This window comes from Manacus candei, unplaced genomic scaffold (genome assembly GCF_025592945.1).
Source record: "Manacus candei isolate 608988 ecotype Guabito, Panama unplaced genomic scaffold, ASM2559294v1 h1tg000017l, whole genome shotgun sequence".
Lineage (NCBI taxonomy): Eukaryota > Metazoa > Chordata > Aves > Passeriformes > Pipridae > Manacus > Manacus candei.
This window is the reverse complement of record NW_026138065.1, coordinates 9,504,090-9,519,705: the sequence shown is the minus strand read 5'-3', so window position 1 is coordinate 9,519,705 and position 15,616 is coordinate 9,504,090. Positions and strand designations below refer to the sequence as shown.

The window sequence follows — 15,616 nt, the reverse complement described above, 5'->3', positions numbered from 1 at the left end:
TTCATATCTACCTTATTTTCTGTTGAGAATACAGCACTAGGCTGGTGGGCAAAGCTAAGCTTTTAGACCTCATCCCTCACTAGATCAGTGTGGATATACAGAAACTGTATGGAAATATGAGTAATGGAAATTTACAGGAATGGAAGGATAAGCTGTAATGTGCTACCATGGGGTTAGGACTGTAGAAGTAGTTACATGATTGCTAGTGCTAATGATCTTTGGATTGCATTAGAGACAATTGAAAAGGAGCGGTTTTAAAAGCAGGTTTTCAAGCTTATTCCTGAGGGTCTAGCTTTTTAATAGTAATATTCTTTTATCATAGTCTTTTCATGTATTTATTGTAAGAAAATTGTAAAATAAGATCATTTAGTAGGAGCTGGGGAGAGATAGCTAATGTTTTCAGGTCTGTCAGTGGAATTTTTTTCCTGTGAAATGTCAATATTCCAGAGGACTGTCCTCTTGCACACTTCTTGCTTTGGCAATTGCAATGAATTACTTTGCTCTTTTATGTACTCATCTTGCAACTGAAATGGGCCGATCTTTAACCATTTTTTTCCTCATACTGTAGTGCACTGACTGAACAGCGCTGCTTTCTTCTCTTGCAGCCTCTAATAAGAAAATTAGAAAATGCTTTTAAGCCTTTCAATTTGTCATGAAAATCAGTTCCTACTGGACTGTAAAAGGCACTTCCCACTAAGGACTTTCTAAGCTGCCCATTTCAGATGCTGCATCCAGTTTTACAGTGGAATGATTCTCTCTTTTTCCTGCCTTGAGTCACTTCTCTTTTTTCCTTTTTGTTTTAAGTAGATATGTTGTTTGTGTTTGTATTTTTCTTCCTGAAAGTGCTTAAAAATATTTTTTTCTCAAATTCTTTGTCATCTTATCTCCACTGTCCTCAGAACTGCTGATAACCAAAGAGTATGTTAGAGATGTTTAAACTCAGGTGATTGCTTGAGCTCCTGAGACTTTTGAAACACTTCTGGAGTCAGAGTAGGTAACTAGACATGTTTAAGAGTGGATGTATGGAGCTAGGCTCCATCTGCATATAAAACTAATTTCCTAAATGCATTACTAAAACAATATTCCTCTGTGTTTTTGATAGACCTGGTCCCTCCATTCACTTGCCTTGATAGTAGATTCTAGTGGACCGATGTACCGTGGGTACGTGGAGCCAACGCTTTCTCTGGTTCTTACTCTGCTCTTAACTGTCCCACCATCGCATACAGAAGTACATCAGTGCCTAGGCCGATGTCTTGGAGCTATAATAACTACTGTTGGGCCTGAGCTGCAAGGTTAGTGGGAATTTGAAGAGAGAACAAAAAAATCTACCTTGTATAAAGATGATATTGTAATCTTAAATGGAAGAGTACAAGTTTTTGTTAGTTGCAGATGGTGGCAGGTGATGTTGACTAATTTGGTTACATTCCTGCGAGCAACCTCACTTTTGATGCTACTTATAACTGCTTGGGGCTTTTTTGACTGCAGTTAGAGATTTATATAAAAAAGTTGAAGTGATGTATGGTGTTCTGGCTAATGGCAAATTTGCTTGGTACATAAGCAATGAAACCCTTGCTTTTGTTGTGTATGTTTTTGTTGTGTAGTTGGGGGATAAGGCAAGGTTTTTCCTCTGCTTTTTTAACACATGATTATTTTATTTTTAAATGATGGCGAGAGCTTAAGTTTGAAATAATTGATAATATTGTGAACTGTAGCTCATTTCCATTCATTCTTGATATCTTTACATCACTGTACCTTACTGTAGAGACCAAGATCTTGTCATGCCAAACACTGTGTCTGAAGTTCTGTGCCTCAGGTGTTAAAAACACAGATTTGTAACTTTGTCTAACTGGGATTTTTAGGAATATTTATGGGATAGTCTTTGATGCATTACCAGAGAGCCAACTACTAGTGAAATTTTAACTCTAAATAACTGGACTTAAGTTTCTAGTTATGAAATATTTCTAGATGGTTTAATTGAACTTATGTTTTTTGTATGTTAATTAAAATTGCCTGCATACATATATGCTAGCTTGAGAGTTACTTGATATTTTAGGAAATAGTTCAGTGCGCGAAATGTTGCTCATATATATAGAAGGAAAGAGACTTTTAGAATCTAAATTGAGATAATGTTTTGATCTTCTGGGAAGATAGTCTCTAAATATTTCTGACTGGAGATTATCAATCCAGAATTTCATTTGGACAGGATATGGTTTAACTGAGCTAAAAAAGAGATACTGAAACACTGTAGTGTTTCTAATTTTTGTGGGAATTCAGAAAAATTGCATGTTAATCTGTCAGCTTTGAAGCATTAAAGCTTCTCAAAGACTTTACAGTTGCCATACAAAAGTTTTGCTGTGTTAAGGATATCATATTACATCATTAGGTAACGGAGCTACAATTTCAACGATCCGTTCTTCCTGTTTGGTGGGATGTGCAATCACACAAGACCATTCAGACTCACTTGTTCAGGCAGCTGCCATATCCTGTCTTCAGCAGCTTCATATGTTTGCACCACGGCATGTCAACCTGTCCAGTCTGGTTCCCAGTCTTTGCGTGAGTACAAAATGCATCCCTTTTGTTCCTCAAAGTTTTATGCATGTGTTTAGCACAGGATAAGGGGAAGTACTTAGCAAGATGTCAGGGATACCCATATCTAATAAGCATAATGCTACAGACAATGAAGTTCATACATGAATAACTAGTGCTGTTTTGAAACCTTTTCCTGTTTGTTTTCTGCTAAGCAGATGCTATTTTCATTTTCTTTTCTCATATTCCTTACTTTCAAATTATACTTAGTTTGATAGGGTTTCCTCTGAGTTGTCTCGTGCATTTCTTCATACTGCAAATATGTAGGCAAGGTCTGCCTTCCCTGCCGCATTAGCAAACTTTTCAGATTCGCTTTTAAATGGAATTAATGCCAGGTATTAAAATTAAACTGTACAGTTCTACACTCTAGTTTTAATTTCTTCTTCCTGCATTGGCTTCATAACTTCTAGTTACTTGTTTTGTAACTTGAAACAGGGAATACTCTTTACATTAATTAAATCTCCCAAATGTACTGTGTTTTAGTTCCATTAAAACAACCTCAGTGTGATGTTTAGAAATTCTTTAAAGTCTACTTGTTTTTTCAGGAGTAAAATCTTGTATATTCCTATGTCGAATATAGATTTACTGTTAAAATGCTTTATGAACTATACAATCCTTTCATTTAGGAAAGCATTTTCCATCCACATAGTAACTTAATACCAAGAAAGCAAACGTGTGTTTGGTTTATTAAAAACAAATTATCCCAAGATAAATAAAGAATCAGAGTTTTTTAAAGAGCACTCTTCATCTCTTTCACTGTGGAAAAACATACACTTCTCTGTGCAGCTACTTCCTCTCAGAAAAATAGAGACCATGCACATTTCTTCCAAAAGAAAAATATTTGCTTGCACTTGAGGTGATTCAAAGGAATTAAAAGCCAGTGTTGGTTAGCAAAGAAATCTGATGCTGTCTTACTGAGAGGCTTCTAAGAACTTACTGCTGTAAGATTCTGTTACAAATTTGAAATGGAAGTTTTTATGATAGCTGTCATGTGTGGTGCACCAGATGATGGATTTTTGTTTAAAAGAATATGATTTACAGCTATAGGAGACTATGAGGCATAGTACTACTAGAGTATAGCAGATTGGAAATGGTAATTAACCTGAATTGCACTGGCACAGTAGTTCCAATATTTAAGCTTTTATCTCTTTTAGCCAGGTAACAGCTCTATGTATGTCAGCTTTATTTTCATATTTGTATATTATCAAAAGTGCTTACTTCTGAACTTCCAGGACCTGGTACCCAGCAGCTCACACTTGGGCATAAAACTGAAAAGTAGAATGATTTTAGTCCTTAGCAGTGTTGATTTATTGATACTGGGGTGCAGCAGTTCACTCATCTGTAATGGTTCTGATTTTTAGGTTCATTTGTGCAGCTCTCACTTGCTGCTTCGCCGGGCTGCAGTTGCGTGTTTACGACAGCTTGCTCAGAGGGAAGCCTCAGAAGTATGTGAATATGCCATGAGCTTAGCAAAAAACACTGGAGACAAAGAAAACAGCGGCATCAGTACGTATTTCTTACACATGGCCTTTCTGTAACAGCTGAGTGCGCATGTGGGCATTATGTGTGTGCCTTTAGAAAGAGGGGAAAAAAAGCTGAAACACCCGCTTCCCTCCCGAGTGAAGAAAACCCTAAAACTGTCCCTTCCAGCTTCAATACATTCTGACCACACCCTCGATTACCTCTTGAATTATATATAAAATTTAGCTGTTTGTTAAGCTCGGAGTTAAACCTCTCTGCCTCATTAAAGCTGGCAATCAAATAGGGAACACAGTATATATACAGCCGAAACATTTTACAGTTTTTCTGGTATTTCAGCTCTTGTTATTTTGAAAATTGACTTAATTGTATGCTGTTTGATCAAGATATTTGGTTCTGTTATGTTATGTTAGCACCACATCTTCAAAGGTATAGACTTTGCTGGTTGATTCAATTCTTAGATGTATAATTTTATTTTGAAAATAGGAGGCTCAGCACAGTCTTCATTCAAACATAGAATCGTGAGCTTACTCATTAAATCACATCAGTTAAATCTGTCTCTGGGAAGATTCTTTAGAGTCCAATACTACTAGGGTTTTTTTTACAAATTTAGGGGGTATGTACCTTGAAAAAATAGTGAGATTTTTTTTTTTACTAGTGCTTGGTAGTGTTATTTCCCTTGCAGATAAAATTAATTGCTGTATTAAAATCTTTCTAGTGTTGATTCAGAAAAAAAATCAGTGACATCTTAATGTATCATTGACTGGACTATTCACACACAAATACACAATATCCAATTCTAGTCTGTTCTTCTGAATTTTAAAACTGAACTACTGATTTCAGAAAAGATTTCTTATTATCACTTTGCAGACATTAATCCTTTTGCACCAGGAGCTGGTTCTCGTCGAGATGCTCATTCCCGGCATCAGGGGGTTAATATAACAGAGACAGGCCTGGAAGGTGTCCTTTTTGGAATGTTGGATCGGGAGACTGATCGGAAGTTGTGCTCAGATATCCACGACACTCTGGGACATATGCTTTCATCGCTGGCAGTAGAAAACCTTTCTCACTGGCTAATGCTTTGTAAGGATGTCCTTGCAGCTTCAAGTGGTAAGTGTTCTGTATTGTTCACAGAAACAATATGTTCTTAGTATTAGCGTGTTCTAGCAATATTGATTTGGAGCTTGTCTTTTATCCTAGTTAAGATATAGGTTATATTGCATATAGAACTTTGATTACAGTGCATTAAAAATCCCTTAGAAAGAAGAAATCATCAATGTTAAGTTTCAGAATATTGTTTTTAAGATTAAAACATAGGTTGCTTAAAAGAGGATTTCCAAGGGAGAAGCAGAAGTAGTGTGTTTATAACTCTGACATTTCAGTATCTTAGTGAAAGCAGACATTCTTTTTAGCCATTATACATCAAGATTGTACAGAAAGAAGAGTGCTGTATACATTCTGAGTTTTCTTTTATGAGGTTTTTTGAGTTACTGATGTGATGATGGGTTACCATGGTGATGAAACTTTTGTTTGTTGCTCAGCTTCTCAAGATTTGTTTGCACAGATTTTGTCCTCTGTGACCTTATTCCTGTTTTTCAGCTTGTAGGGTAGTTGTGATGAAGATTCTGCTCATTTCCCTTGCACTTATACTTGTTTATTGGCATGTGTGAGTTTGAGTTCATCCTGAAGCTGTTTCTAAGTGCTGCCAGCTTTACATTTGCTGATGAGTGATGCTACCAACAATTTCTTTCTGTATTGTAGTTACCACATATCTACCCAGTGAGAAAGACCTCATTTCTCAAGTTTGAAGTTGGCATGTCCTTTTATTATTTCATATGGGATGGGTCTTAAGGTTTTTAACATGGTTGTCCAATTTCTTATTTATTTATTAGTAGGTGACATAATCTCAGAGAACCGTATTTAAATAAATTTCTCTCAGGTGTGCTTTAAGCCAACAACTTCACTTTGAACTCCTTTGATCCAAAATCTTGCTTTTTGAGCAGAGATATACAAATCATCTGCATAAGATCCTGCATGCCCTTTCAAAACACTGTTGTTATGAACTGGTGTCATCCATGTTTGATTTGCCACAGCCTTTTTCTTTATTGAATGTCTTGGGTCTTCAGTAGTTTTAATTTAGACTTTCTAAGAAGCATACCTCAGTTGGGATGGGTTACCCTTGCAATAATTTCTTCTCGTTTTCCTCTAATTATTTCTGGAGTAATTTTTGTCAGTATCTTGGCATTCTGCTAAATTAGACTTTGTCATAGAGAACTTATGTTCTCGTTTCTGAGTAGCAGAAGTGTATATGTGTGTTTGGTGAGGTGTTTTTTTGTCCCTGTTTGGCTTTTGATTTTTTATGTGATCCCTGAAGCAATTTTATTTTCTGAAATGAAGTTGCAAAGCCACACTTAGAGAAAAGAATTTTTTTAATGTTAATTACGTTTTTGGGTGCCATAAAGTGCCAACTTGGCTGTGTATCTGTCCCATGACATGGAGCTTTGTAATTTTGTTTCAGTTTAACTGGCACTTTATCTTTTACTTGAAACAGAGACTGAATAATTCAAAGCTAAGCTGATTCTTGATTCTGAGCCTGATAATCTCCTTACCCTGTTTATTGGCAATTTAATGGGTTAATTTTCAAAACTGAGAAGTTTAGATATGGGATTCAACTGTAGTTGGTGTCTGTGGCAAATGGATGTTACAGGAATTTATTTCATATTGTTTAAGATAAATAAAGGGTAATATAACCCAGATTAGAGGTGAAAAATATTTCTTTTACTGATGATATTTCTTTACTTTTTGACGTGTGTCAAATGTTGTTTTAATGGATGAATTAGTCTGTTCTGAATCTCAGTGTAAGGAAAGACTTGAATTCTTGTCCTTAGGTGTGTTTTATGGATTGTAACAGTGGGATTTTTTTTCCCTTTTAATTGTTCTCTGTTGTAGACATGAGCACTGCTGCTCCCTTAGGAGGGAAGGATGAGGAATCAGAGAAGAAAGATGAGATGGATGATGATACAATGTTTACCACCTTGGGTGAAGAGGATAAGTCCAAGCCTTCTGTAGCGCCTCGTTGGGCAACTCGTGTGTTTGCAGCAGACTGTCTGTGCCGAATTATCATGCTGTGTGAGAATGCCAACAAGGCACACTTCGATCTGGCACTGGCTCGTTTAGCCAGACTTAAAAACCCAAAAAGTAATTACAGAACATGCATGTTTTGGTTTTGGTTTTAATTTTTTATTTTATTTTATTTTCGACACCTCTTTACAGCTTAAGATTACACAATCAAGAAAAAAAGTATAAGCACTTATCCTTTCATGGCCAAACCCAAAGGAAATGTCCAGCAAAAGTCAATAAAACTGTAACCATATAATACTGTAATTTCTATACCATGAACACAAAGAATGAGGTTTGGTGGAAAATGTAAGTTCTAACAGACTCATGTGCGTAGGGAAAAAAAACCCTAGATATGCAAACCTTTTCTCAAGTCTGAAACAGAAGCAATAAACTTGTAGCTAAGAGCAAGCTGGGAATGGTTTCAGAGTTTAATGTAATGACAGAATGAATTGAATTTAAGAGATTATGTTATCATCTCCAGACTGAAGGGGTGCCAGAAAAGAGGACATAAGGCTACATAATTGGCTGTGGAGAGAGAGAGATGTGGGAGGGAGTTATAAAAAGACATGGACTTTTAAAAGTCCATTCTTTTGGTATCCATGAGAGTGATCCCATGAGCTTGGTTTTCAAGCTCATGTTTCAAACATACTTTTATGAGTTAGAGAATCAAGATTGAGAGGTCATATCTCACATAGTTGTTTTCTGAAGAAATGGATTTTGAACAGATAGTGGGAGGCTTCTGTCCTTAAGTTGTCCATGTTGTATTGGTTGTGCTGTTGTAATGATTGCTTGTGTTCACAAATGTAGTGAGGACCTTGTGTATATAGGATGAATGCTGTGAGCATGCCAGAATGCATGAGATCAATGGATTTTAGTGTCTGTGTCATTGAGGTTAGTGTCTGTTAGGATATGGAGAGTTACCAAGTCTTTGCCTATGTTGCTTTGGTGCAGCCTGGTTCCAGCACTGTGATTGGTTTTGTGAGAATCTGGTTTTTGACTTGATTTGAGGCTGAGGTTACTGTTTGAAGACTAGAAAGGAAGAGTTTGGGCAAAGTTTATTTTGAGATGGCATTGTATTACAGAGAAAATCACGAAATAACTGCTGCTTATAGAATCCTACAGAGGATTGCATATTATAATCAGGAGAATTTATATCTCTGAATTTATTTAAAGTGAACTGTGATGTGTTTGGTATCATTGTAAAAAGGAAAAGTCAGCAACCTTCTACCCCCCAAATTCAGCTTCAAAAATACTCAAATTTTACTACTGTCTTTGATGGTCTGAAAAAGTAAGTGCAGACTTCATCACTTTATAGTTTTTATGTGATTTCCAGTCCTTCTTTACTGACATGCCTCTGAAAAGCTTCAGCCACAAAATAATTTTTCTTTTTTTTACCTTGAGACTTGAAAATAGCTTAGACAATTTGTATTTTTTGTTAGTCACACTTGATTTTTAAAGTAATTTATTTTCATATTAGTTGTACAACATATGGTAGTTTGAAATTGAGAGTAAGAAAATAAATAAACTGAATAAATAGAGAAGAATAATCCTTTCAGAAATGTTACTGGGTTAAATATTGTTCTTTACTGCTTGCTTATGGCCTTGAATGTGGTTTTTGGGAGCAGAATTAGAGGCATACTCGGTTTTAAGTGTTTAAGCTTGACATCAGCAGGGGTCACTATAAGCATAGGACTTGAGCAGGAGCAGGAATTGCCTTGAAGACTTTCTGTAGGTTTTATGAAATGTTTTAATATATTCTATTCTACTTAACCACACTTACATCCTCTATTCTATGCAATTTCTGCTCAATTTTTAAGGTTGTTTTAGGAATAGAAGTCATAGAATCACTTTAAGGGGGAAAGGGTGAACAAGAATACTAGGTAACATTCTTTCCTGCCTTCTTCCACACCTTAAATGTGGACCTTTGAAAACTGATAGGTAAAAGTTATACATGTCAGTGAGGAAAATGGTACATGTATCTGTCAGTGAGGAAAATGGTACATGTATCTGTCATGTTAGCTGTCTTTTAAGTTACTAAATAGTTCTTTCTGTTCTGTTCTAAGATGACTTCTTAGTACTCCATCTCTCTGACCTTATTCGAATGGCATTCATGGCTGCGACTGATCACAGCAACCAGCTACGAATGGCAGGTCTTCAGGCTCTTGAAGACATTATCAAGAAATTTGCATCTGTTCCTGAGCCAGAGTTTCCAGGCCACGTGATACTGGAGCAGTATCAGGCAAATGTGAGACCTCCTTTATAAGTTCGGGAAATTGTGTATTTATTTCAATATGCCAGTATTAACTTTGAGAACATTTTGTAACTTTTGTAACTTCAAAAGACCTGTGAGGAGATTTTTCTGTGTGTGAAATTGTGCTGAAGAGACACGCTTATTTATCTCTTCAAGTTTTATTTTTGTATCTCTTTTTATTTGTAGTAGTTCAGTAGCTGACAAAATGAAAAATTCAGTAGCTTGAAAGCCAAATGTTGTAAGTTACATTAAATTTTTGGCAAAAGTGGCTTTTCATTTGTAGAATTAGGAATTGGAAAATACATCTGAATCAGTTCTAGATATAATCTAATAAATCTGATTTCTTGGAAATGAGTGAATATACTTCTGTTTAAAAGAAAACTACAAAAGTATACCAGTGGGAAATGGGCAGTTGAAGATTTATTTTGGGGTATTACTGCTTTTTTTTCTTGCATAGCCGAATATTTTCACCTCCTTTGTCTTCACTGTGCCTTCAAGATCTTTTTCAATACTTTTTAAAGGCAGACTTTCATACTTTTCACTTCCTGCCCTTTTTTTTCCTTCCTTCTGTGGAGCTGTAGCCATTGCTTCTTCTCTTTGACTTGGTTCCTTTTGTTTCAGAAAAATGCTGCCTTATAGCAACTGCCTAAAAGGCTTTTTTTGGTCAGTATTTGTCATTTGAGGAACTTGATGCAAATCCAGCCATAAACATTTGATTTCACACTTCTATTCCTTTGGACATCAAAAGGTCATTGGCTTATTGAGCCTTAGCAAAAATTTCACCTGTAATACTTGAATGACTAAAAGGATATTCATTAATGTAAGATACTACCACATATTTGACAAAGGTAGTTGAGACTTAAAAATTACAATGAGCAAGCAGGAAAAAGGTGGTTTAAGACTTTGTAGTTGTTGTTTAAAGAATGGTATTGCAAATATGTTCTAGACAGCAAGGATACGTTTGGGTTGTAACTATAATGCCAAAATTAGGAATTTTGTCTTACTTGTTTTGTATTGGTCCTTGAGCCTTTAACAAGATGAGATAAACAATGTTGTATCCCTATTGTTTTAGTTGGATTTCTTAATTTTTCTTCCTGTCAATAGGTTGGAGCTGCTCTGAGGCCAGCTTTTTCCCAAGATACACCATCCGATATAACTGCAAAGGCCTGTCAGGTATGGAGGAAAATGTTCGGATACTATAAGCAAAAAACTAATTTTCCTTCTCTTTGGAAAAAGGATGCAAAAGAGAAGAAGTATCAAATGTCTGGAAGATGTTGTAAACTTAGGCTGTGATGTTTTTGCATCTTTTGAGTTTTCTAGTAATGTATTTTGTTCCTCAGAAGTGCAGAAGTCCTTTTAGGGAGCTACATAAACATGTCTGAAACTAATTATGTCTTCATGTCAATTCTGCGTTTGTTGCTACAAGAAAAAAAAAAGGAAAAAAACCTTTACTTAATGAGACCAAGAGTAATGTATTTATTGAGTTTTCTTTCAGTCTGATCAAATACTTGGATTACTAATAATGCACCTTCCAACACTAAACTTCCATTCAGTTTAATGCTCTATTTTAGATTTTACAATTTAGAAGATCTGAACATTCTCACTACAACCATAATAAACCTTGTTAGTGAAATTTTGGTAATTTTTTTTTTTTACACGTGTGTGTTTTTTTTTTCTTGTGTGTGATCTTGCATACTGTAGTTTAAACCAACTATCAGCAACATAGCTGTGGTAGTATCTGGAATGTGTTTTGCACAGTGAAATTACTACTGTAGTTTAAAGCAGCAGTTTAATTATCTATGCAAGCATCAGTTTTGAAACAGTAACGCTGTGTACGTGAGTTTTATGTAGTGAATTTGGTCCAGAAGGAGTGCGACTTTGTCTTGTTCTTTTATAATCTTAATTTCCAGCAAAACTTGTAAGGATAGATCAAGTAGTGCATAATTTGGTATCTTACATGTAGAAAAGTCTATGTCCATCCTGACTTACAGAATGTTTCTGTACATTTAAAACTAGATGAAGAGGCAGTTTGTGTGAAAACTCATTCTAACTTGTCAAAATCTTCGCTGTTCAGCTGTTTTCAAAGTGGATGTGTGCATGTACAGGATCAAATGGTTAGAGATTAGTTTTGGATATTGAATTCTCTCTAGAAGTTACATGGACAGAGAGAAGCTTCACTGAATGAGTTGGATGTTGTTATTTTTATGTATTTATATGAATGAAACAGGTGTTGACTTGCTGAGCAGCAGGATTGAAGCTGGTCTTAGTCCTACTGCAAATGAATAATGGATTTGTGAGACATTTTCAACAGCTTTGTCCTGTACATCTTTGGGACACTTTTGATGTTTGTTTTTACGTTATTTTAAGTATGTCCATCATTCCAGATCATGAGAGTCCCTTCCCCAGAGGCTTTCATGGAACTGGTTCTCTAGAAGCAAAATAAAAATTGGAGATTGGTCAAAAATGCCTTGGAAAAAGAGTTTGTAAAACCTGAACTGCTTGGTTTTTTTGCTTCTGTTCCTCATCCTTGTAGAATCATCACCAGAATAAGAGCAGTTCTTCTGAAAGAATTTGTCCCTTTTAATCTTTGTAGAAAAGCAGTTGCACCGAAATTCTTCTATTGTCTGCATTATGCCTGGGCATGAATGTGTTTCAGAGAATGAATGCCAATGTATAGCATTAGCCAGGAGCAGCTGATCTGTGTGATGCTTGTTATTTTAAGTACCTATTTGGATCCATTTAATTCAAATAAAAAGTGAAGAGACACCCAACTGTCTGTCCACTATGTCTCATATCGATTATTCTAGATATAGAACTGTTGGTTCCAAATCATAACTCAGTTTTTCAAAGATTTGTATTTCACTCATTTCTAGGTGTTTTCTTGACGTTAGTGATTTGAAAGCTTCTCATTAGTATGGAGCCTTATATATTAATTGGAGAGGCATGGGTTTCTAAAGATGTACTTTTATTGATTGCTGTCCAGTATATTCTTCACAGGGAATGCAATGGCACATTACCTGAACGATTTGACCAGACACTTGGGAACAGAATAAAAAAATTGTTACTATGTATTTGTGGAGGATTAAAAAACTATTTTAAGTATTAATATGCATTGCAAATACAGCCTTTGTAACGACTTACCTGAGCAGTTCTGTTGTCATGGGTGGGAATTAAAAAAAGGAAAACCTCAGGTTTATTTGTGTTAAGCAGGAAGAGAGTGGCTAAGTTTTTGGTGGTGATTGTTCTAGGTTTTGTTTTCTTACTGATTAAATTTTTTTGTTTATAAGGTTGCTGGGTTTTTTTGCTAGTTTAGAATGATTCTAAACTTTGTTGTCTAGGTATGTAGCGCTTGGATAGGAAGTGGGGTTGTAAGTGACCTGAATGATCTTCGCCGAGTTCACAACCTTCTTGTCTCTTCCCTGGATAAAGTGCAAGCAGGAAAGGGATCTTCTAGCCAGCTTTACCGAGAGAGTGCAACTACTATGGAAAAACTTGCAGTTCTGAAAGCATGGGCTGAGGTAAACATTGACCATTAAATCTTTGAGAGATTGAAAACATTTTACAGGGTAATAGCAGCCTCACACCTCCCTGGCTGCACCTGTCCTTCTAACCTCCTAACCTGTTGCACTTTCACTCCTGGGATATTTTAATCTCTATATCTTTCTCTGTTGCTTTTTCTGCCATTCTGTGAATCAATATTTACAGTGAGGCTTGATTGTTCTTTGTTTTACTGCACTTTTCTGTATCAAAATACACACTCATACCCTATCACATTTTGAATTTCTTCTCATCTTATTACTCTTAAACTTAAAAAACCCTCCAGAACCAAGCAAACAAAAAGCAAACCCTCCTCCCCCCAAAAAAACGCTCAGAAATCAAACAACTTTGAAATATATTCTGGCATAATATTGCAGTTAGTTAACTAAGAGTTTGTCAAAGTGTTCCTGATTGGCATGTTTTAGAAACAAAAGCGCATAGCCAAAATATTTTAAGAAAGTGCCATTTATGACCCTGTTACATATGTACTTGTAGAAATAAAAGGAAAAAAATAAATAAAATGTAGTCATATTGAAAATCTCTTTCAGTCATTTTCTGGTGAGTTGTAAATATATGGAATCTGTTACATTCACAAGGGAAAGGCTGCTGCTTTTCTTTCTTTTAAAAATCTCACAGCACATACTTTCATATCTTCTAGGTGTATGTTGTTGCCATGAAGATTAAGAAAGAAGCGGAGACCAAACCAAAGCGTGTTTTAAAGAGCACAGAGGAGGATGAAGATGATTTTGGTACTGTAGATGAGTTGCCACCAGACAGTTTGATCACACTTGTACAACCTGAACTGCCTGCGCTCAGCCGACTCTGGTTAGCAGCGCTGAAAGATTATGCTCTTTTAACTTTACCAGCTGAATTTGCTACCCAGCTTCCACCAGATGGTAAGCACTGAAAGAAAACTGTAGTTGAACCTTCAGAATTATTCTATAAATTACTTGGCATGCATGTTTTTTTGCAAGTGAAAAATTTCTGCCTGATAGAAATATGAGTTTTAACTTCGAGCTTTTTTCCTTCAATCTGAATGAATAGACTCTTTATCTGAATTACTGAGGTCATTAAAGTGATGTCTTTGTAGAATTAAGAATACGTCTGCACTTCTAATACCTTGATATGAAATGCAAAAAGATGTTATTGTAAGAAAAACACAGCCCCCAAGATGAGAGTGGATATGTCTTACATTATTTTACTGAGTTAAGAATGAATGTTCTATATGAAAAATGGTGCAAGACCTGATGACTGTGCCTGCCTTTGCTCTCCGCTCACTGCTTCATCATGGCTGGCGTGCTTTCTTATGAGAGGTACTGATGTTGCTACAATGTTACTACACAATTGGAATTTACTCTCACTAACAAGTGTTTTACCTGAATGTTTACATGACCCAACGCACCCTGAATAAATATGCTGATAAATTTAAAGTACATGCTTGTTGTCTATTATTGGCAGATAATTTTAGAATTTACCTTTGCCTTGCTAATTTAACAGGAGGAGCATTTTACACTCCAGAAACAATTGATACAGCTAGACTGCATTACCGAAACTCCTGGGCTCCCATACTACATGCAGTGGCACTTTGGCTGAACAGTACAGGATTTAATGTGCCAGAGTCAACAGAAGAGACTGCTGCAGCAATGCCCAGTTCACAGAAACGTGCTACATCCATTATGTTAAACCAGACACCTGGAACTCCACCTGCCACTAAATCTTTGCCAGAGATAAACAAAGATCGAATGCACTTAATTTTGGGTAAGAGTTACAAGTTAAGAGCTCAGTAGCAGCACATTATGGTATGAAACGCTATGGGAATAAGAAAAGATACTTTGCCTGAAATCTAGGAGGTTTAAGATGCATTACATGTCTGGACATTAATGTTTTGAAAATCTGTGTCTCCTTTCTATCTCTGTTTGTTGTGTTCTTTATAGCATTGGCAGAATATTTGTCAGTGTGATTATTGTGATTTTTATGGATAAGTTGTATATCTAGTTTATTTATGTAATTAAATAAAATGAGTAGGAACTGTTCTACACTGTAATATACTCAGCGCTGGTGAGGCCACACCTGGAGCGCTGTGTCCACTTCAGGAAGGACATTGAGGTGCTGGAGCAGGTCCAGAGAAGAGCAACAAGGCTGGTGAAGGGACTCGAGCACAAGTCCTATGAGGAGAGGCTGAGGGAGCTGGGGCTGTTTAGCCTGGAGAAGAGGAGGCTCAGGGCAGACATCACACTCTACAACTCCCTGAAAGGAGGTTGTAGCCAAGTGGGGGTTGGTCTCTTCTCCCAGGCAACTATCAGCAAGACAAGAGGGCATGGTCTTAAGCTGTGCCAGGGGAGGTTTAGGTTGGATATTAGGAAGAAATTCTTTACAGAGAGGGTAATCAGGCATTGGAGTGGGTTACCCAGTGAAGTGGTGGATTCACTGTCCCTGGAGGTTTTTAAGATGAGATTGGATGTGGCACTTAGTGCCATGGTCTAGTAACCACGGCAGTAGTGGATCAAGGGTTGGACTTGGTGATCTCAGAGGTCCTTTCCAACCCAGCTGATTCTATGATTCTATAATACAGATGATACAAAATTTTGTGCTTTAAAGATGCAAAAGCTGCAGGGTTAATTAAAATACCCTTATAAAAACACT

At 36.4% G+C, this 15,616-nt stretch overlaps 1 protein-coding gene across 4 annotated transcripts in view; it reads left to right on the top strand.

The window, feature by feature from the left end:
- The window catches only part of HEATR5B (HEAT repeat containing 5B), a 55,870-nt gene that overhangs the window by 24,383 nt on the left and 15,871 nt on the right, over positions 1 to 15,616 (top strand). For all 4 annotated transcript variants that reach the window (XM_051783019.1, XM_051783017.1, XM_051783018.1 and 1 more), the window contains 10 exons: positions 1,103 to 1,292; positions 2,384 to 2,553; positions 3,948 to 4,092; positions 4,936 to 5,175; positions 7,015 to 7,263; positions 9,249 to 9,430; positions 10,541 to 10,609; positions 12,775 to 12,954; positions 13,632 to 13,869; positions 14,471 to 14,731. In XM_051783019.1, the coding sequence (XP_051638979.1) occupies positions 1,103 to 1,292; positions 2,384 to 2,553; positions 3,948 to 4,092; positions 4,936 to 5,175; positions 7,015 to 7,263; positions 9,249 to 9,430; positions 10,541 to 10,609; positions 12,775 to 12,954; positions 13,632 to 13,869; positions 14,471 to 14,731 (1,924 nt within the window). The remainder of the gene's footprint in view (positions 1 to 1,102; positions 1,293 to 2,383; positions 2,554 to 3,947; positions 4,093 to 4,935; positions 5,176 to 7,014; positions 7,264 to 9,248; positions 9,431 to 10,540; positions 10,610 to 12,774; positions 12,955 to 13,631; positions 13,870 to 14,470; positions 14,732 to 15,616) is intronic.